A 23,938-nucleotide genomic window follows, 5' to 3' on the forward strand; every position below is an offset into this window, starting at 1 on the left:
GTTTTACTGGAACGGGTCTAGGGATGTGCCATAAAGAAAGGAGCAAGAGCTCTTCATGGGTAGAGCAACCCCAGAACTGTTCTAACTTTCTATTTCTATTAACTGTGACCTGGAAATCCAATCTGGCATCCTTCAATTGAATTCCACATAAACAATTGTGATTAATTAATTGTCAGTTGTGAGTAAAATAAGAATAAACTTCATTAAATGAAAAGTCTAAAAGTTTCTAATACTAATCAAGTGTTAAACCTTTTACTTTTTCCTTCTTATTCCAAGTTTTTTTTTTCATTGTATCCTGGTTGTGCCCCAGTTTTTGAATAATGGCAACACTTAAAAACGTGACTTCCAAATGAGAGATGTTTTCGGCCATGAAAAAATACTGAACAAATGCTAGAAGGCATTGTACTTTTATTGTAAATCAAGCAGTTCAATAGATAGGAAATTCAGAGAAAACAGAGAAATAGACATAAGGCATGAAGTAGAATTTTCTTCAGAGCTGGTCTTTCATGTTGGGGATTTCCTTGCCAGTAACTTTGTCCTGTTGAAGCAGAACTTCAACTCTATTTATGGGGCTGGGTGACCACATAACCTTGCATTGTATAGTTCAATGCCCGCCAGTCCAGAATATTGGGTTTGATGTAGATACCTTGATACACAAACCAGATTTTTTCTGGGGACAGCACAGAGTCCCACATGTACACATCTCCAATCTCTCCCACAATGGACTGGCTCTTATCAAACTTGCCTCCATAGGAACCCTGCTGCTACCCAGGGCAATCTTGGGGTAAGCTCCCACAGAGAAACCCTGCCTTAGCCCCATCCTCACCTAAGGCTTCTCACTGACCCAGAACTCAGCAATGCCTGAGGAGGACTCCCAGCTGGCATAGATGTGCACCAGGGTGGGGAAATTCTCACAGACCTTGAAGAAAACCTTGTCACCCCCAATGATAAGATTGTTTTCTCCAATTTGAGACTTAAAAATGACCATCTCATTGCTCTTGGTCTGGATGCTGTAGGAGAAGAGGTGATAGCCATGGGAGAGGTCGGTATAAGCATGAAGACACGCAATGAAGTTCTGTAGAGGTTTCTCCAGCTGTGTGATCAAGCTCACGTGAGCACTATTAGATTCTTTAGGAAAAATAAACACCTTCCCAATCATGTCTGTGAGAGAAAAAAAAGATATAATCTTCATCTGAAATGTGAACAGGAAAAAAATCACAAATTCAATTTTACATTCGGTAACCTCTTGTCTTTTCTTCCTACCATCTATCCCTGACACCCCCACCTACCCTACTCCACATAGTCATATACCTTTGACCTCCCTACTTGTCTGAGCAATGGCTTCCACGAGGCTAGTGAGGACAGAAACCCAAACAGTAGCTTGTCCATGTTCTTAGCTTGGGCTCTTACAGCAGCAGCAGTGACCGGGATGAGGGTATCAGATAGCACAATGGTTGTGCCCACCCAGCTTCTAACTTAGTTATTATGTAGAGATTCACATTCTTAGGCCGCAGGCTATTCAGGGTTTATATGCACCTTGGGTGAGGATGGGGGAGGAAGAGCACCAATAATGTGTGAGTAATTTTCCAGCCCTGCCCCCTGGGTATCAGCAATCAGAGCTGCTGCTGGGGAAGGAAGGGTGAGACCCTGGGCTGGAAAATCAACGGGAGTTATTTATTAGACACAAGTGACTGCTAGAGCTCCGAGTCCTGTGACCCAGATTTTGCTGCTAGAAAGACAGTGGTTACAGAGCTGCTTCTGGGGAAGGAAGGGTGAGACCCTGGGCTGGAAAATCAACGGGAGTTATTTATTAGACACAAGTGACTGCTAGAGCTCCGAGTCCTGTGACCCAGATTTTGCTGCTAGAAAGACAGTGGTTACAGAGCTGCAGTGTTATGGATGAGATGAGGGGCTGGGCTGGCCATGTCAAGAGGGCATCATGCTACTCTTCACTCTGTCTGAGGACCCTGTGTTCTTCCATGAGATCCTGAGCCACGTGGAGGGTCTCCCTGAGCTTGGGCCTCTAACGGGCTGTGGAAACAAGGCCTCTTCTTTCTTTTTTTTGTTCTGTGAAGTAGTCGTCTGTTTGTAGAACATTCTGGGATTCTGCTTTCTGATATAAACATTGAAAATCTACCCCCTCCCCCCATTAATTTAGTATAATATGCCAGCATTTTGTTAAGGAGATTCAAAAAATTGGAGGATATCCCTTCCAGTTTCTGAGGAATTGTTCTGACCATCTCTCACCTGCCTCTCTCCCTTTCCCTTTTCACATTATGACTTGCCTTCCCAGATACTTAGTAACCGTTCTCTGAGAGGTCAGCGGTTGACTGACAGTTTTGTTATCTTCTGACCCCAGCCATTTAAGGGGAAGTTTAAAAACCATATATGGTGATACTCTCTCTTTTTTTTTCAGTGAAATAACATTTTATTAAATTCAATATGTTGCTCCCGGTGCTTAAGATTTTTTTTTGAGATTGATTTTTGCCACCCACCATACTTATTATTACTTCTAGCTTCATTGCATTAGGTAATATGAAAACCTGTCCTCTATATCTTCTTATCTATTTATTTATTTATTTTTATTATACTTTAAGTTCTGGGGTACATATGCAGAACGTGAAGTTTTGTTACATAGTTATATATGTGTCATGGTGGTTTGCTGCACCCATCAACCCGTCATCTACATTAGGTATGTCTCCTAATGCTGTCCCTCCCCCAGCCCCCCATCCCCTGACAAGCCCCAGCGTGTGATGTTCCCCTCCCTGTGTCCATGTGTTCTCATTGTTCAACTCCCATTTATGAGTGAGAACATGTGGTGTTTGATTTTCTGTTCTTGTGTTAGTTTGCTAATAATGATGGTTTCCAGCTTCATCTGTGTCCCTGCAAAGGACATGAACTCATCCTTTTCTATGGCAGCATAGCATTCCATGGCTTATATGTGCTACACTTTCTTTATCCAGTCTATAATTGATGGGCATTTGGGTTGGTTCCAAGTCTTTGCTATTGTGAATAGTGCTGTAATAAACATAACGTGTGTATGTCTCTTTGTAGTAGAATGATTTATAATCCTTGATACTCTCTTAACATGCACACATGCATGCATGCATTCATTAAACACACTTTCTGTGAATGTCTATTGTGTGCCATGCATTATGTAGATTTTATTTTCTTGACTTTCTTGCTGGGCTTTAACAGTGACCGCCATGTCTCTTGCGGTTAAATGGTCATGAATGGAGTCATAATAACTCAACCTTGCTTTTTTTCCCCAAACATCAAACTGAAATTTCTTAACCCCAGATATTTATTATTCCATTTATTCTACATTTTAAATTATATTAATCAGCTCTACACCTTATTGTGATTACTCTACTCCTGAACACTCCTCTTTTTCTTTTCCTTTTTTTTTTTTTTTTGCCAGCACTTCATCCACTCTGCTTCATCTTTCCTCCCAACATTCTTGGATGGATTTTCCTGATTTAGTAACTCCCATCCATAACCTTTTTCTCTCCTGTTCTAATCTTCAGAGTGGGTCACACCTTGTCACTTTCTCAAAGCAGTTCCCCATTTTGTCATTTCCCTGAAAGTCTGAGTGAGGTTTACAGTTGGAGTTTGCTTAAGCTACCACTTGTGTCTTGAATGAAATGCAGAATCATTATCCTGGGATCTGAAGTGATTCACAATTCTTTCCCAATCTATTGGTCTGACCTTGCTTCCTCCACAAGTCCTGTTCTGTGGTCAAACTCATCTACTTATAATCCTATTATATGCCCTGGGTCTCTCCTTTTAAATACTTTGATCCATTCTCTTCTTTATAACTGAAGTAGCTTTCAGACATATCTCTCTGCTTCTGAAACTCCAATGCTTCTTAAAATTCTATTTCATATGCCATCCCCATGAAGTCTCTCCTGATTGAATAAATTAGGATGTTTTCATCTTCTGAATATCATAGTGCTGAAGTGCAAAGGTTTTGGAATTAGACAAACCTGGATTTCAAATCTAGCTTTCTCATTTTATAAATGTGGACACTTAGGGAAGTATTCAAACATTTTGAACCTATAGTTCCTCATGTGTGAAACAGGAATACCCCCACATTCATGGGGTTTGAGTGGCTAGTAATGCACACTAAGTACTTAGCGCAGTGCTTTGAAGCATAGGAAGTGCTTCAACATCATTGTTGTTATTATGAAATTTCTCTGGTAATTACAATATTCTGCTTCATATTATAGGTGTTTATATATGTAACAGGGTGCCATCTAAACACCCTTAGAGATGGGAAGATACTTAAAGTAGTTTGTCCTTCTCTTCATTCCATCCACCAGCTAGCCCTTTGTTTTATACTTAGTAGGGACTTAGTAAATATTTTGTTGAATTAAATAAGCAGTAATACAAATCTGTATAGATTTTTTTTTTTATTTTTATTTTTTTATTTTTTTTTATTTTTTTATTTTTTATTATACTTTAAGTTTTAGGGTACATGTGCACAATGTGCAGGTTAGTTACATATGTATACATGTGCCATGCTGGTGCGCTGCACCCACTAACTCGTCATCTAGCATTAGGTATATCTCCCAAAGCTATCCCTCCCCCCTCCCCGCTCCCCACCACAGTCCCCAGAGTATGATATTCCCCTTCCTGTGTCCATGTGATCTCATTGTTCAATTCCCACCGATGAGTGAGAATATGCGGTGTTTGGTTTTTTGTTCTTGCGATAGTTTACTGAGAATGATGGTTTCCAATTTCATCCATGTCCCTACAAAGGATATGAACTCATCATTTTTTATGGCTGCATAGTATTCCATGGTGTATATGTGCCACATTTTCTTAATCCAGTCTATCATTGTTGGACATTTGGGTTGGTTCCAAGTCTTTGCTATTGTGAATAATGCCGCAATAAACATACGTGTGCATGTGTCTTTATAGCAGCATGATTTATAGTCATTTGGGTATATACCCAGTAATGGGATGGCTGGGTCAAATGGTATTTCTAGTTCTAGATCCCTGAGGAATGGCCACACTGACTTCCACAATGGTTGAACTAGTTTACAGTCCCACCAACAGTGTAAAAGTGTTCCTATTTCTCCACATCCTCTCCAGCACCTGTTGTTTCCTGACTTTTTAATGATTGCCATATATAGATTTTTTTAAGTGACAAGATAATTAAGGGAAAAGAAAGGAAAATACTCCCTCTGAGTCAAGACCTTTACAACACGCATTCCCATGGATTAAAGATTTTTTTTATAATTTTGATGAGAACACTTAACATAATATCTACTCTTCTGACAAATTTTTAAGTGCACAGTATGGTATTGTTAGCTATAGGCACAACGATATACAGCAGATCTCTAGAATTTGCTCATATCGTATAACTGGAACCACGTACCTGTGAAACAGCATCTCTCCATTTCTCTCTCTCCCCAGTCACTGGCAACAACAATTTTCCTCTGTTTCTATGACTTTAACTATTTTAGATTCCTCATGTAGGTGAGATCATGACAGCCTTACTTTATTTAGCATAATGTCCTACAGGTTTTAAATTGTTTCCATGTCTTGATTATTGTGAATAATGCTGCAATGAACATTGAGTGCAGATATCTCTTCGAGATGCTGATCTAGATTCTTTGGATATATACCCAGAAGTGGGATTGCTGGATCATGTGGTAGTTCCATTTTAATTTTCTGAAAATCTTCCATTTAACAAACCTATATTTTTCAGAACAACTTCACCATTTTACATTTCCACCAACAGCATACAAGGGTTTTAACTTTCTCACATCCTTGGTAATACCTGTTATCTTTTTTATTTAAATAGTCATTCTAACAGATGTGAGGTGACAGCTGATTTTGGTTTTGATTTGCACCTTCTTTATGATTAATGATAATGGAGACCAGTCGAACGGACAGCAAAGCTAGCTTAAAGGAGATCCCACTGACCACACAGGCAATAATTGAACACTAATATAAGTAATTAATGTAATTATAAATCATTAAATAAAATAGCCATGAATCCAAAATGATTTAGATAAAAAATTATTTAAAAGTTAAAGAACAAGATATTTAGTTTCAAACTACCTCCCTGAAAAATATTTACTAATTTAAAAGAGAAAAAGAGTGACTTCAGAAGAGAGAATCTTGATTTATATAACCTTAATCAAGCTATTAAGCAAACATCATTAGAAATAGGATAATTCAGAATCACATGCCTCTTGATAGCATGCAATGAAAAAAACACAGCATTCCTTCTGTCATGCCAACAACTCATAACATAAATCTAGCCATAAGAAAATATCTGAACAATAAAAATTTAGGAATATTCAACACAATAACCAGCCTATAATCTTTGGAAGTGTCCAGGTAATGGAAGGTAGAGAAACACTGAGGAACTTTTCCAGTTTTAAGGAAGTTAATAACAATAAATGAAAACTTTGATTTTTGAGCTTGACATTTTTGTTATAAAGAAAGTGTTTGACACACCTGGAAAAACATTGACTGGGAATCTGAGGATTACATAGTAATAATTAATAAATGTTAATTTTCTGATTGGATGATTGCTTTGTGGTTACAAAGGAGAATGTCCTTGTTTGTTGGAAATACTAAAATATTTGAGAGTGATGACCTTTGTGTCAGCGACTTACTCTCTAATGTTTAAAAACGGAGTTACTGTACTTTCAAGTTGTCTTTAAGTTTGAGAAAAATAAAAAAGGAAAATTTGAAGAGAAAAAATAGCACTCGATCTTGCCTGGGAAGATACATGAGCCATGGTCAAGGAGAAAGTAAGAGAAACTATTTAGGTCATGGAAAAAAATGAGGATGAGCGTTTTCACAGTTTCTAAATGAACACTCCTGTTGGGTGATCAGTCACTCTGAGGAGACTACCCTTCTCAGAAACAATGTTCTTGATCAGGTGGGAGAAGGAGAGGTAATAAGAGGTAGGAAAAGGTGAGGTGAAGGGACTCTAACTGTTCTACTCTTTCTTTTCTGGAATAAGTCATTGTTTCCCTCAAGGCCTTGGGGGAAAGCAATAAAGGGTACGCAGAAATCAGAAGGGGATGTATTGGAATTGTGATGTGGAAAACTGAACTTTATGTCTTAATTTATGTTTTATGACACTAAGTGTTTAGGAATGACAGTGGTTCTTGATTTAGTGTCTTTGTAATTTGATCACCTTATATAAGAGAATTTCCTTTTTCCTAGGAAACATTGACTAACGTATTTAAGAGTAAAGGGGCATGATGACTCCAATTTACTCCATATAATTTAGAGATAGAAATAATGAAGCAAATGAGGCAAAAAGTAAACAATTGGTGTATCTAGGAACAGGGTATGTAGGAGTTACTTGTATTATACTTGCAACTTTTTCATAAGTTTGAAATTAAAAAAATACACATGTAAAAACAATGTTGGGGGAGGAAGAATTAGTGATGACATTGCTTCTGTCAGAAGAGCTGAAACAAACATAGGACAGGTGAAAGGCAGAGATCATGGAGATAACTGAAGATTAAGGGATTTATGAATATGCTTCAGATAACTTCTAAGGTCCTAAGGGTTATGCAAGATATCAAGGTCACTATAAACTTGAGGAAAGACTGAGTTAAGGGGTTATGGGATTGAAAACATGAAGTAGAACAGGATTTGGGGACAACTCAAGAATTCATTATTCTGATTTTTATTGAAATGCTGTGGAGGTTTAAGGACATTTAACTGTACTGGATGGAAGCAGGTGCCACAGTTGATATGACTACTTGATTACGACCCTGGTGTGTACGTGCACTAAATCAAAAATGCACAATTCTAAGCTGATGGAATGGTTTTATGGAATAAAAAGCAATTACAAGTCTTCACTCCATTCCATAACTTCCATGTAGTAAAGAGAAAAATAAACAGAAGTCAAATGAAAAAATCAAAACATCACTTGCAACTGTCTCAGAAGAACTTTGAGTGACATGCAGGAGACAGGAATTTGCATCAGGCAAGAGGAGTTGGCATTGTGCAAATATAGGGAACCCTGGATGCCAGGAACTTGACATGCCCAATGAAAAGTCTCCCAGAAAGAGTCTAACTGCCGATACTCAGGCTATGATTTTCTCAGAAAATCTATACTGCTGAAATGGAATTAGTTAACAAATTGATGTCTTTGGAAAATACCAAACGTTACCTACTCACATAGTGCCCTCTGCCTTGGAAACACTACAGAGGCTAATCCACAGTCTTTTAAAAATTTTAATTTAATTAAATTTTAATTTCCAGGATATATGTGCAGGATGTCCAGGTTTGTTATATAGGTAAATGTGTGCCATGGTGGTTTGCAGCACCTATCAACCCATCACCTAGGTATTAAACCCACATGCATTAGCTATTTATCCTGATGCTCTTCCTCCCCCCATCCCCCAACAGGCCCTAGTGTGTGATGTTCCCCTCCCTGTGTGCATGTGTTCCCATGGTTCAGCTCCCACTTATAAGTGAGAACATGGAGTGTTTGGTTTTCTGTTCCTGTGTTACTTTGCTGAACATAATGGCTTCCAGCTCCATCCATGTCCCTGCAAAGGACATGATCTTATTCCTTTTTATAGCTGCCTAGTATTCCATGGTGTGTATGTACCACATTTTCTTTATCCAGTCTATCATTAATGGGCATTTGGGCTGATTTCATATCTTTACTATTGTGAATAGTGCTGCAATGAACATACCTGCAATGAACATCCCTTTCATTTGACTTATATTCCTTCAGTATGAAGTATATTCCTTTGTGTATATACCCAGTAATGGGATTGCTGGGTCAAATGGTATTTCTGGTTCTAGGACTTTGAGGAATCACCACACTGTTTTCCATAATGGTTGAACTAATTCACATTCCCACCATCAGTGTAAAAGTGTTTCTAATTCTCCACAACCTCACCAGCTTCTGTTGTTTCTTGACTTTTTAATAATCACCATTCTGACTGGCATGAGACGGTAGGTCATTGTGGTTTTGATTTTCATTTCTCTAGTGATCAGTGATGTTGAGCTTTTTTTCGTATGTTTGCTGGCTGCATAAATGTCTTCTTTTGAGAAGTGTCTGTTCATATCCTTTGTCCCCTTTTTAACGGGGTTGTTTGTTTTTCTTTTTTTTCTTGTAAATTTGTTTAAGTTCCCTGTAGATTCTGGATATTAGACCTTGGTCATATGGATAGATTTCAAAATTTCTCTCCCATTCTGTAGGTTGTCTGTTCACTCTGATGACAGTTTCTTTTGCTGTGCAGAAGCTCTTTAATTAGTCCCATTTGTCAATTTTTGCTTTTGTTGCAATTGCTTTTGGCGTTTTTGTCATAAAATCTTTGCCTGTGCCTATGTCTTGAATGGTATCACCTAACTTTTCTTCTAGGGTTTTTATAATTTTGGGTTTTACATTTAAGTCTTTAATCCACCTTGAGTTAATTTTTGTGTAAGGTGTAAGGAAGACGTCTAGTTTCAATTTTCTGCATATGGCTAGCCAGTTTTCCCAGCATCATTTATTAAATAGGGAACCCTTTCCCCATTGCTGGTTTTTGTCAGGTTTGTCAAAGATCAGATGGTTGTAGATGTTCAGTCTTATTTATGAAATCTCTATTGTGTTCCATTGGTCTATGTGTCTATTTTTGTACCAGTACTATGCTGTTTTTGTTACTGTAGCCTTGCAGTATAGTTTGAAGCCAGGTAGTGTGATGCCTCCAGCTTTGTTCTTTTGCTTAGGATTGTCTTGGCTATACAAGCTCTTTTTTTGGTTCCATATGAATTTTTGTTTGTTTGTTTGAGATGGAGTCTCACTCTGTTTCCCAGGCTGGAGTGAAGTGGTGTGATCTCACTGCAAGCTCTGCCTCCCAGGTTCATGCCATTCTTCTGCCTCAGCCTCCCAAGTAGCTGAGACTACAGGTGCCCACCACCATGCCTGGCTAATTTTTTTTTTTTTGTATTTTTAGTAGAGACAGGGTTTCACCATGTTAGCTAGGATAGTCTCGATCTCCTGACCTCGTGATGCACCCGCCTTGGCCTCCCAAAGTGCTGGGATTACAGGTGTGAGCCACTGCTCCCAGCCTCCATATGAATTTTAAAGCAGTTTTTTTTCTAGTTCTGTGAAGAACGTCAATGGTAGTTTAATGGGGATAGTATTGAATCTATAAATTACTTTAGGCAGTATGGCCATTTTTACGATATTTATTCTTCCTATTCAGGAGCATGGAATGTTTTTCCATTTGTTTGTGTCCTCTCTGATTTCACTGAACAGTGGTTTGTAGTTCTCCTTGAAGAGGTCCTTCACTTCCCTTGTTAGCTGTATTCCTAGGTATTTTATTCTCTTTCTAGTAATTGTGAATGGGAATTCATTCATTATTTGGCTTTATGCTTGTCTATTTTTGGTGTATAGGAATGCTTGTGATTTTTGCACATTGATTTTGTATCCTGAGACTTTGTTGAAGTTGCTTATCAGCTTAAGTAGCTTTTGGGCTGAGATAAAGGGTTTTCTAGATATAGGATCATGTCATCTGCAAACAGAGGCAGTTTGACTTCCTCTTTTCCTGTTTGAATACCTTTATTTCTTGCTTTTGCCTGATCGCCCTGGCCAGAACTTCCAATGCTCTGTCGAGCAGGAGTCCATCATTTTTTAAAGACAAAAATTCTTGCACCATATATATATAAAATCTCCCTCGATGTAGTCAAAAATAGGGGAAGATAAACCATCTAAGAGAATTGCTCCAGAAATCTCAAAGTACCAACTACTGGGAAAATTAAAAATTCCCATTTTTAATAAGTCTCCTTGGTATCTGTCTGGAGTCTAATTCTATTGCTTCCCTTGAGATACTCAGAAAGTATTGAGAAAAAGAGACCCAGGAGAGGAGGTGTAGACAACATGGCTTTTCCTCTGAGATTTTCCTCCTGATCTCTGAGCTTATAGGAACTTCTTTTTCTCCTCCTATAGACATAGCTTTCAGAGCCTGGGAGATCCATGAAATGTCACATGCCATTCTTTCTCTAAGCTACAATCTATTCGGAGAAGTAAGTAATTGTAAGAGTCTAGATCTCTGAAGAGGAACTAGGTTTTTTGCTTTATTGTTTGTTTATTTTTTATAGACACTGTCAGACCAGATTTGAGAGGTGATGGGGATACCTTCGTGTCCTTCTTAGCTCAAGCAGGTTCCAGTCCTACTTGTTCCTGTACCCATCCTAGGCTAGGATCTAGAATTCTGGGTGGAAAACATCACATATATGCCAACTGGACTCAAGTTCTAAAAGCACAGCCTTACAGAGTCTTTCTCACATTCATCTTATGAACAAGGATTTTTATTCCTTTGGATTCTTCAAATAGCTATTATAATCACAGATGTTTAAAGAGGTCACTTTATCCATGCCTGGCATCTTACAATTTGCTTGTGTTTCAAGGTGTCTGGGGAAGAAGCCATAGGGTTTTGTTTATTTGTTTGTTTTCTTTAGTAGTTATTTACATGAAACATCAATTTTCAGGAAATAAATTGAATATTTTAAATTCTTTTCTCTCATAGGTTCATTCAGATTTAAATAAAAGACACACACCTTTTTATAAGTACCAGTAAATTCTGTAACACCTTCTTTGTATCTTATCACATCTTTAGAATTTTCTAGTCCCTCTTTTCTTTTTTATTTGGCATATAATCTTCATAACTAAAACATTTGCCGTGCTATTTTATCAGTCTATTGCAGTGCTCTTATTTTCCCAAGAGGATCATCTACACATCAATCTCTCTCTCTCTTTCTCGTGCTCTCATCTTTTATTGTCTCATACTGTTTTGTTCTCTTTGTTTTTGTTGATTTTAAAAAAATTCTTGAATACCTTCTTCCTATTACAGAGCAATATCAAGGATAATTTTAAGAAATATCAACTGTTGAACAGCTACCTTGTGCTAAGGGCTTTGAATGAATTACATAATTTAATCCTCACAATATTACTTTGAGGTTAGTACTTTTGTTACCCTATTTACAGATGAGAATGAGGGTTGGTGAGGCTAACAAGTTGCTCAAGTCTTCATAGTTAGGTGGTAGAGCTGGGGATTGATTCAAGAATTAATGAACTTTAAATTTACACAATAATAAGAAAAAGAAAGGATCCAGGAATGGTGGTAATGTTGGTGCATAGGGATACTTTGTTAACACTATTCCTTACTCTAAACTCTCAACGTGGATGGTGGACACATTCACCAACTAGCAGAGATAAGGAGATGGCAAGGTCAACTAATAAAGACCTGACACCTATTGACAACTCAGAAACTCATCCCTCCTAAGCTCTAACATCACTGGCCACTAAGTCAAAGCTGACCCTTCTCTTTCCCATGCAACATTTTTTGTCTTTTCCCATGATTGCTCTAGTTTGTCATTATCATCTGATTCCATGTGGGAAAATGTGAAGAAGGATTAGGAGAAAAACACTGAGATTTACGCCAGGATGCTACACAAAAGCATCCCTTATTGTTTGAGTCCCACAATTTTCATGGGTAGCTAATGCTCTCTCCTTGGCAAATTGAGCTCCAATTATAATGCAATAATAATTCTAGGTTCTTCATACTCTTCAGTCACCTAGTACATATTGAAGGATTCTCTGAGTGAATTGTGTGAAGGACTGAGAAGATTTAACAGCCCTGGCACATTCTTTCAAACTGTTTACAATCTAATTTGGGAAATAAGACTGACACATGGGAGAAAACAGACAACAATGCAAGATAACATGGACTGGGCCACAGCATATGGTACAAGGATGAAGGCAGTGGTGTGTTGGTAGATGTTTAACAATCAGCTCTCCAGGAAAAAAAATAGTCCTGATACTGATTGTCCATTTCTCAGTTAACACTATTTCTCTACAGCAGATCTTAATCTACCCAGATGATACTACAGAATATGGAGCTGAGAAAGAATGTTAGCAATCTTCTCTGGTGAGCTGGTGCAAGCTGCCTCCAGCTTGGGTATAGGCTTTATGAAAGAAAGAGAAGTGAGAAGCAGGGTTGTTGTGAGATGATTTCATGAAGATGCTAGGCAATGAGCTGAGTCTTGAAATACTCCTAAGAAACAATTTTTAAACATTAAAAATAGATCTAATTTGGTGGTTTAAAAATTCTGTATTTAAGCGAAGAATAAGAATATAATTTCATTTGGGGGTTTTATGTTAAGAAAGTACTGAGAGTGATGAGGATGTGCTTCCAAGCACAGAGGACTTGGAATCTGGGTGGGCAACAGGGAGTGGAGGTCAGCCCAGGCAAGAAGAAAAATATGAACACAGGCACAGCTTTGACAAGGGGTATTGGAATGTTCCTAGACCCTGGGAAGGTTGGCTTTTTTTTTTTTTTTTTGCAGTGGAGGAGATAGTGAAGATGGCAGATTGGCTGTGTAAGAATAGTCTGATAGTGCAGGGCCTTATCAGCCCAGCAGAGGTGTGCTTACCAGACCAGATAAGTGATATATGATTAGTATATTAGAACTTAGAGACAATCTTGTTTAAGCTTCTTATTTTGCATTTGAGGCCATGGAGACATATTTGCCCCAGACCACATGTTTTGACATTGACAGACTCCAGATCAGGTTCCAGATTTCCCAAGTCCCAGTCAATTCCAATGTTTCTTCCATCATAATAAGCCCACCTAAAGGATGGTAAGTCTAATAGCAACAGATTCCTAGGGATAAAATCTTATTCATGCTCAAATGAATTAACTTTGATGAAGTATAATGCAGTATGATACAATATAATATTACATGACATAATATAATACAATGCAATACAATTAAAATATAACGTAACAAAGTTTACCATTTTTTTGGTATACATTTTTGTGAGTTTTGACAAATTTATGCACCTCTATTATCACCTTCACAATCAATAACATTTTTTTTTACCCCAGTAAGTTCCCTTGTGTTCTTTTTTGGCAATTCCCCAGCAATTCTGGCAACCACTTTTTTTGTCAGTATAAATTAGATTTGTATTTCTAGAGTATCATATAAATAGAATCATACAGTATTAACTCTTTTGTTTCTGACTTGATTCAACATACTGTTTTAAAGATTCAGCCATATTGCTGTTAGTATTAGAAATTTGTTCCTCTTATTGCTGAGCAGTGTTTCATTATATGGATGCATTATTTCTTGGACAATTGGGTTATTTGCAGTTTTTTGACATTCAGGAAGAAAGCTGAGAGGGCCATTTACACATACCTGTCTCTATGTGGACACATGTTTTCATTCCTATTGTGTCAACATGTAGAAAAAATTACTGAGTCATGGAGTAAGTACATATTTAACTTTATAAAAAACTGCCAAATTGTTCTCCAACTTGATGATTCTATTTTACATTTCCACCAGCAATGTTTAAGCTTCAACTTCTTTACTTACTTGCCAAAATTCTTTGTTGTTAGGCTTTTAAATGTCAGCCATTCAAATGGGCATGCAGTGGTATCTCATTGTGGTTTTATTTTACAAGTTTTTAATGGCTAATGATGTTGAGCATTCTTTCCTGTGCTTACTGACCATTTCTATATCTTATTTTTGTGAAATGTCTCTTCAAATATTTTGTCCATGAAAAATGTGTCTTATTATTGAATTATAAGAATTCTTTATATATGCTAGTTACAATTTTAGACATATGTATTGTAAATATTTACTCCTACTTGCGGTTTTCCTTTTCATTTATCTTTTCTTTCTTTTTTTTCTTTTTTTCTTTTTGATATGGTCTCACTTTGTCACCCAGGCTGGAGTGCAGTGGCACAATCTTGGCTCACTGCAACCTCCACCTCCCAGGTTCAAGTGATTCTCATGCCTCAGCCTCCTGAGTAGCTGGGATTACAGGTGTGTGCCACCAGATGAGCTAATTTTTGTATTTTTAATAGAGATGAGGTTTTGCCATGTTACCCAGGCTGGTGTCAAACTCATGGCCTCAAGTAGTTAGATTGTCTCAGCCTCCCAAAGAGCTGGGATTACAGGTATGAGCCACTGCACCTGCCCAAGCCTTTTAATTTTTCTAACGATGTTGTTTGAAGGTTAGAAGCTTTTGATTTGTGATTTTGTTCTTTTATGGGTTATGCTTTTTTTTATTATACTTTAAGTTTTAGGGTACATGTGCACAGCGTGAAGGTTTGTTACATATGTATACATGTGCCATATTGGTGTGCTGCACCCATTAACTCATTGTTTAACATTAGGTACATCTCCAAATGCTATCCCTCACCCCTACCTGCACCCCACAACAGGCTCTGGTGTGTGATGTTCCCCTTTCTGTGTCCATGCGTTCTCATTGTTCAATTCCCACCTATGAGTGAGAACATGCGGTGTTTGGTTTTTTGTCCTTGCGGTAGTTTGCTGAGAATGATGGTTTCCAACTTCATCCATGTCCCTACAAAGGACATGAACTCATCATTTTTTATGGCTGCATAGTACTCCATGGTATATATGTGCCACATTTTCTTAATCCAGTCTATCATTGTTGGACATTTGGGTTGGTGCCAAGTGTTTGCTATTGTGAATAGTGCCGCAATAAACATACGTGTGCATGTGTCTTTATAGCAGCATGATTTATAATTCTTTGGGTATATACTCAGTAATGGGATGGCTGAGTCAAATGATATTTCTAGTTCTGGATCCCTGAGGAATCGCCACACTGACTTCCACAATGGTTGAACTAGTTTACAGTCCCACCAACAGTGTAAAAGTGTTCTTATTTCTCCACATCCTCTCCAGCACCTGTTGTTTCCTGACTTTTTAATGATCGCCATTCTAATTGGCGTGAGATGGTATCTCATTTTGGTTTTGATTTGCATTTCTCTGATGACCAATGATGATGAGCATTTTTTCATGTGTCTGTTGGTTGCATAAATGTCTTCTTTTGAGAAGTGTCTGTTCATATCCTTTGCCCACTTATTGATGGGGTTGTTTGTTTTTTTCTTGTAAATTTGTTTGAGTTCATTGTCGATTCTGGATATTAGCCCTTTGTCAGATGAGTAGATTGCAAAAATTTTCTCCCATTTTGTAGGTTGCCTGTTCACTCTGATGGTAGTTTCTTTTGCTGTGCAGAAGCTCTTTAGTTTAATTAGACCCCATTTGTCAATTTTGGCTTTTGTTGCCATTGCTTTTGGTGTTTTAGTCATGAAGTCCTTGCCCATGCCTATGTCCTGAATGGTAAAGCCTAGGTTTTCTTCTAGGGTTTTTATGGTTTTAGGTCTAACATTTAAGTCTTTAATCTATCTTGAATAAATTTTGGAATAAGGTGTAAGGAAGGGACCCAGTTTCAGTTTTCTACATATGGCTAGCCAGTTTCCCCGGCACCATTTATTAAATAGGGAATCCTTTCCCCATTGCTTATTTTTCTCAGGTTTGTCAAAGATCAGATAGTTGTAGACATGCGGCATTATTTCTGAGGGCTCTGTTCTGTTCCATTGATCTATATCTCTGTTTTGGTACCAGTACCATGCTGTTTTGGTTATTGTAGCCTTGTAGTATAGTTGAAGTCAGGTAGCGTGATGCCTCCAGCTTTGTTCTTTTGGCTTAGGATTGACTTGGCGAGCTCTTTTTTTGGTTCCATATGAACTTTAAAGTAGTTTTTTCCAATTCTGTGAAGAAAGTCATTGGTAGCTTGATGGGTATGGCATTGAATCTATAAATTACCTTGGGCAGTATGGCCATTTTCATGATATTGATTCTTCCTACCCATGAGCATGGAATATTCTTCCATTTGTTTGTATCCTCTTTTATTTCGTTGAGCAGTGGTTTGTAGTTCTACTTGAAGAGGTCCTTCACGTCCCTTGTAAGTTGGATTCCTATGTATTTTATTCTCTTTGAAGCAATTGTGAATGGGAGTCACTCATGATTTGGCTCTCTGTTTGTCTGTTATTGGTGTATAAGAATGCTTGTGATTTTTGCACATGGGTTTTGTATCCTGAGACTTTGCTGAAGTTGCCTATCAGCTTAAGCATATTTTGGGCAGAGACAATGGGGTTTTCTAGATATATGACAATGTTATCTGCAAACAGGGACAATTTGACTTCCTCTTTTCCTAATTGAATACTCTTAATTTCCTTCTCCTGCTTGATTGCCTTGGCCAGAACTCCCAACACTATGTTGAATAGGAGGGGTGAGAGAGGGCATCCCTGTCTTGTGCCAGTTTTCAAAGGGAATGCTTCCAGTTTTTGCCCATTTGGTATGATATTGGCTGTGGGTTTGTCATAGATAGCTCTTATTATTTTGAGATTTGTCCCATCAATACCTTATTGAGAGTTTTTAGCATGAAGGTTGTTGAATTTTGTCAAAGGCCTTTTCTGCATCTATTGAGGTAATCATGTGGTTTTTGTCATTGGTTCTGTTTATATGCTGGATTACATTTATTGATTTTCGTATGTTGAACCAGCCTTGCATCCCAGGGATGAAGCCCACTTGATCATAGTGGATAAGCTTTTTGATGTGCTGCTGGATTCAGTTTGCCAGTATTTTTTTGAGGATTTTTGCATTGATGTTCATCAGGGATATTGGTCTAAAATTCTCTTTTTTGTGTGTGTCTCTGCCAGGCTTTGGTATCAGGATGATGCTGGCCTCATGAAATGAGTTAGGGAGGATTCCCTCTTTTTCTATTGATTGGAATAGTTTCAGAAGGAATGGTACCAGCTCCTCCTTGTGCCTCTGGTAGAATTTGGCTGTGAATCCATCTGGTCCTGGACTTTTTTTGGTTGGTAAGCTACTAATTATTGCCTCAATTTCAGAGCCTGTTATTGGTCTATTCAGAGATTCAACTTCTTCCTGGTTTAGTCTTGGGAGGGTGTATGTGTCAAGGAATGTATCCATTTATTCCAGATTTTCTAGTTTATTTGCGTAGATGTTTTTATAGTATTCTCTGATGGTAGTTTGTATTTCTGTGGGATTGGTGGTGATATCCCCTTGATCATTTTTTATGGCGTCTATTTGATTCTGCTCTCTTTTCTTCTTTATTAGTCTTTCTAGCAGTCAATCAATTTTGTTGATCTTTTCAAAAAACCAGCTCCTGGATTCGTTGATTTTTTGAAGGCTTTTTTGTGTCTCTATTTCCTTCAATTCTGGTCTGATCCTAGTTATTTCTTGCCTTCTGCTAGCTTTTGAATGTGTTTGCTCTTGCTTTTCTAGTTCTTTTAATTGTGATGTTAGGGTGTCAATTTTAAATCTTTCCTGCTTTCTCTTGTGGGCATTTAGTGCTATAAATTTCCCTCTACACACCGCTTTGAATGTGTCCCAGAGATTCTGGTATGTGTGTCTTTGTTCTCGTTGATTTCAAAGAACATCTTTATTTCCAGCTTCATTTCATTGTGTACCCAGTAGTCATTCAGGAGCAGGGTATTCAGTTTCCATGTAGTTGAGTGGTTTTGAGTGAGTTTCTTAATCCTGAGTTGTAGTTTGATTGCACTGCGGTCTGAGAGACAGTTTGTTATAATTTCTGTTCTTTTACATTTGCTGAGGGGTGCTTTACTTCCAACTATGTGGTCAATTTTGGAATAGGTGTGGTGTGGTGCTGAAAAGAATGTATATTCTGTTGATTTGGGGTGGAGAGTTCTGTAGATGTCTATTAGGTTCGCTTGGTGCAGAGCTGAGTTCAATTCCTGGGTATCCTTGTTAACTTTCTGTCTCGTTGATCTGTCTAATGTTGACAGTGGGGTGTTAAAGTCTCCCATTATTATTGTGTGGGAGTCTGAGTCTCTGTAGGTCACTCAGGACTTGCTTTATGAATCTGGGTGCTCCTGTATAGGGTGCATATATATTTAGGATAATTAGCTCTTCTTGTTGAATTGATCCCTTTACCATTATGCAATGGCCTTCTTTGTCTCTTTTGATCTTTGTTAGTTTAAAGTCTGTTTTATCAGAGACTAGGATTGCAACCCCTGCCTTTTTTTGTTTTCCATTTGCTTGGTAGATCTTCCTCCATCCCTTTATTATGAGCCTATGTGTGTCTCTGCATGTGAGATGGGTTTCCTGAATACAGCACACTGATGGGTCTTGACTCTTTATCCAATTTGCCAGTCTGTGTCTTTTAATTGGAGCATTTAGCCCATTTACATTTAAAGTTAATATCACTATGTGTGAATTTGATCCTGTCATTATGATGTTAGCTGGCTATTTTGCTCTTTAGTTGATGCAGTTTCTTTTTTTTTTTTTTTTGGATTTCACCATTTTTTTTTTTATTATACTTTAAGTTTTAGGGTACATGTGCACATTGTGCAGGTTAGTTACATATGTATACATGTGCCATGCTGGTGCGCTGCACCCACTAACTCGTCATCTAGCATTAGGTATATCTCCCAATGCTATCCCTCCCCCCTCCCCCCAACCCACAACAGTCCCCAGAGTATGATATTCCCCTTCCTGTGTCCATGTGTTCTCATTGTTCAATTCCCACCTATGAGTGAGAATATGCGGTGTTTGGTTTTTTGTTCTTGCGATAGTTTACTGAGAATGATGGTTTCCAATTTCATCCATGTCCCTACAAAGGATATGAACTCATCATTTTTTATGGCTGCATAGTATTCCATGGTGTATATGTGCCACATTTTCTTAATCCAGTCTATCATTGTTGGACATTTGGGTTGGTTCCAAGTCTTTGCTATTGTGAATAATGCCACAATAAACATACGTGTGCATGTGTCTTTATAGCAGCATGATTTATAGTCATTTGGGTATATACCCAGTAATGGGATGGCTGGGTCAAATGGTATTTCTAGTTCTAGATCCCTGAGGAATCGCCACACTGACTTCCACAATGGTTGAACTAGTTTACAGTCCCACCAACAGTGTAAAAGTGTTCCTATTTCTCCACATCCTCTCCAGCACCTGTCGTTTCCTGACTTTTTAATGATTGCCATTCTAACTGGTGTGAGATGATATCTCATAGTGGTTTTGATTTGCATTTCTCTGATGGCCAGTGATGATGAGCATTTTTTCATGTGTTTTTTGGCTGCATAAATGTCTTCTTTTGAGAAGTGCCTGTTCATGTCCTTCACCCACTTTTTGATGGGGTTGTTTGTTTTTTTCTTGTAAATTTGTTTGAGTTCACTGTAGATTCTGGATATTAGCCCTTTGTCAGATGAGTAGGTTGCGAAAATTTTCTCCCATGTTGTAGGTTGCCTATTCACTCTGATGGTAGTTTCTTTTGCTGTGCAGAAGCTCTTTAGTTTAATTAGATCCCATTTGTCAATCTTGGCTTTTGTTGCCATTGCTTTTGGTGTTTTGGACATGAAGTCCTTGCCCATGCCTATGTCCTGAATGGTAATGCCTAGGTTTTCTTCTAGGGTTTTTATGGTTTTAGGTCTAACGTTTAAATCTTTAATCCATCTTGAATTGATTTTTGTATAAGGTGTAAGGAAGGGATCCAGTTTCAGCTTTCTACATATGGCTAGCCAGTTTTCCCAGCACCATTTATTAAATAGGGAATCCTTTCCCCATTGCTTGTTTTTCTCAGGTTTGTCAAAGATCAGATAGTTGTAGGTAAGCGGCGTTATTTCTGAGGGCTCTGTTCTGTTCCATTGATCTATATTTCTGTTTTGGTACCAGTACCATGCTGTTTTGGTTACGGTAGCCTTGTAGTATAGTTTGAAGTCAGGTAGTGTGATGCCTCCAGCTTTGTTCTTTTGGCTTAGGATTGACTTGGCGATGCGGGCTCTCTTTTGGTTCCATATGAACTTTAAAGTAGTTTTTTCCAATTCTGTGAAGAAAGTCATTGGTAGCTTGATGGGGATGGCATTGAATCTGTAAATTACCTTGGGCAGTATGGCCATTTTCACGATATTGATTCTTCCTACCCATGAGCAAGGCAGAGCCAAAGACAAAAACCACATGATTATCTCAATAGATGCAGAAAAAGCCTTTGACAAAATTCAACAACCCTTCATGCTAAAAACTCTCAATAAATTAGGTATTGATGGGACATATTTCAAAATAATAAGAGCTATCTATGACAAACCCACAGCCAATATCATACTGAATGGGCAAAAACTGGAAGCATTCCCTTTGAAAACTGGCACAAGACAGGGATGTCCTCTCTCACCGCTCCTATTCAACATAGTGTTGGAAGTTCTGGCCAGGGCAATCAGGCAGGAGAAGGAAATAAAGGGTATTCAATTAGGAAAAAAGGAAGTCAAATTGTCCCTGTTTGCAGACGACATGATTGTTTATCTAGAAAACCCCATCGTCTCAGCCCAAAATCTCCTTAAGCTGATAAGCAACTTCAGCAAAGTCTCAGGATACAAAATCAATGTACAAAAATCACAAGCATTCTTATACACCAACAACAGACAAACAGAGAGCCAAATCATGAGTGAACTCCCATTCACAATTGCTTCAAAGAGAATAAAATACCTAGGAATCCAACTTACAAGGGATGTGAAGCACCTCTTCAAGGAGAACTACAAACCACTGCTCAAGGAAATAAAAGAGGATACAAACAAATGGAAGAACATTCCTTGCTCATGGGTAGTTGATGCAGTTTCTTCCTAGCCTCGATCGTCTTTACAATTTGGCATGTTTTTGCAGTGGCTGGTACTGGTTGTTCCTTTCCATGTTTAGTGCTTCCTTCAGGAGCTCTTTTTGGGCAGGCCTGGTGGTGACAAAATCTCTCAGCATTTGCTTGTCTGTAAAGTATTCTTTTTCTCCTTCACTTATGAAGCTTAGTTTGGCTGGATATGAAATTCTGGGTTGAAAATTCTTTTTTTAAGAATGTTGAATATTGGCTCCCACTCCCTTCTGGCTTGTAGAGTTTCTGCTGAGAGATCAGCTGTTAGTCTGATGGACTTCCCTTTATGGGTAACCTGACCTTTCTCTCTGGCTGCCCTTAACATTTTTTCCTTCATTTCAACTTTGGTGTATCTGACTATTATTTGTCTTGGAGTTGCTCTTCTCGAGGAGTATCTTTATGGTGTTCTCTGTATTTCCTGAATTTGAATGTTGGCCTGCCTTGCTAGATTGGGGAAGTTCTCCTGGATAATATCCTGCAGAGTGTTTTTGAACTTGATTCCATTCTCCCCGTCACTTTCAGGTACACCAATCATACGTAGATTTGGTCTTTTCACATAGTCCCACGTTTCTTGGAGGGTTTGTTCATTTCTTTTTATTCTTTTTTCTCTAAACTTCTCTTCTCGCTTCGTTTCATTCATTTGATCTTCCATCACTGATAACCTTTCTTCCAGTTGATCGAATCGGCTACTGAGGCTTGTGCATTCATCACGTAGTTCTAATGCCATGGTTTTCAGGTCCATCAGGTCCTTTAAGGACTTCTCTGCATTGGTTATTCTAGTTAGCCATTCATCTAATCTTTTTTCAAGGTTTTTAACTTCTTTGCCATTGGTTTGAACTTCCTCCTTTAGCTCGGAGAAGTTTGATCATCTGAAGCCTTCTTCTCTCAACTCGTCAAAGTCATTCTCTGTCCAGCTTTGTTCCGTTGCTGGTGAGGAGCTGCATTCCTTTGGAGGAGAAGAGGTGCTCTGATTTTTAGAATTTTCAGTTTTTCTACTCTGTTTTTTCCCCATCTTTGTGGTTTTATCTACCTTTGGTCTTTTATGATGGTGATGTACAGATGGGGTTTTGGTGTGGGTGTCTTTTCTGTTTGTTAGTTTTTCTTCTAACAGTCAGGACCCTCAGCTGCAGGTCTGTTGGAGTTTTCCAGAGGTCCACTCCAGACCCTGTTTGCCTGGGTATCAGCAGTGGAGGCTGCAGAACAGCAAATATTGGTGAACAGCAAAAGTTGCTGCCTGATCGTTCCTCTGGAAGTTTTATCTCAGAGGAGTACCCGGCCCTGTGAGGTGACAGTTTGCCCCTACTGGGGGGTGCCTCCCAGTTAGGCTACTCAGGGGTCAGGGACCCACTTGAGGAGGCAGTCTGTCCATTCTCAGATCTCCAGCTGCATGCTGGGAGAACCACTACTCTCTTCAAAGCTGTCAGACAGGGACATTTAAGCCTGCAGAGGTTTCTGCTGCCTTTTGTTTGGCTATGCCCTGCCCCCAGAGGCAGAGTCTACAGAGGCAGGCAGGCCTCCTTGAGATGCGGTGGGCTCCACCCAGTTCGAGCTTCCAGGCCGCTTTGTTTATCTACTCAAGCCTCGGTAATGGTGGGTGACCCTCCCCCAGCCTCGCTGCCACCTTGCAGTTTGATCTCAGACTGCTGTGCTAGCAATGAGCAAGGCTCCATGGGTGTAGGACCCTCTGAGCCATGTGCAGGATATAATCTCCTGGTGTGCCATTTGCTAAGACCATCGGAAAAGCGCAGTGTTAGGGTGGGAGTCACCCGATTTTCCTGGTGCCATCTCTCACCCCTTTCCTTGGCTAGGAAAGGAAATTCCCTGACCTCTTGTACCTCCTGGGTGAGGCGATGCCTCACCCTGCTTTGGCTCATGCTCAATGCACTGCACCCACTGTCCGGCACCCACTGTCTGACAATCCCCAATGAGATGAACCTGGTACCTCAGTTGGAAATGCAGAAATCATTCATCTTCTGCATCACTCATGCTGGGAGCTGTAGACTGGAGCTGTTCCTATTCGGCCATCTTGGCTCCGACCACTGCTTTTTGTTTTATATCTAGGAAATCTTTGCTCATTTCAAGGTATTGAAGATTTTATTTCTTATTTTTGTCTGGAATTTGTATAGCTTTATCTTTTATATACATATCTATGATTCATTCTGAATTTGTGTGTGTGTGTGTGTGTGTGTGTGACATGAGATAAGGTTTGAGGTTTATTTTTCCCATATGGACATTCATTTTTTCTATCAACATTTGTTGAAAATACTGTCACTGAGATACATTAGCACTTTATCAAAAATCAGTGGCTATATATGTGGGTCTACTTTTGGACTCTCCATTTTTTTCTATTGCCTGCACTTGCATCACTACCATACAATGTTGATTACCATAGTCTTCAAATGAAGTAGTGTAAGTTCTTTAACTTTGTACTTCTTTCCTAAAATTGTTTTAGCATTC

At 38.7% G+C, this 23,938-nt stretch overlaps 1 protein-coding gene across 1 annotated transcript in view; it reads right to left on the reverse strand.

The window, feature by feature from the left end:
• Positions 1-392: 392 nt before the first annotated feature.
• The window catches only part of LOC129397826 (serum amyloid P-component-like), a 73,958-nt gene continuing 50,412 nt past the window's right edge, over positions 393-23,938 (reverse strand). Inside the window, exon 4 of the mRNA XM_055112801.1 lies at positions 393-1,161. Within this exon, the coding sequence (XP_054968776.1) occupies positions 827-1,161 (335 nt within the window). The 3' untranslated portion in view covers positions 393-826. The remainder of the gene's footprint in view (positions 1,162-23,938) is intronic.

This window comes from Pan paniscus, chromosome 1 (assembly GCF_029289425.2).
Source record: "Pan paniscus chromosome 1, NHGRI_mPanPan1-v2.0_pri, whole genome shotgun sequence".
NCBI classification, from domain to species: Eukaryota; Metazoa; Chordata; class Mammalia; order Primates; family Hominidae; genus Pan; species Pan paniscus.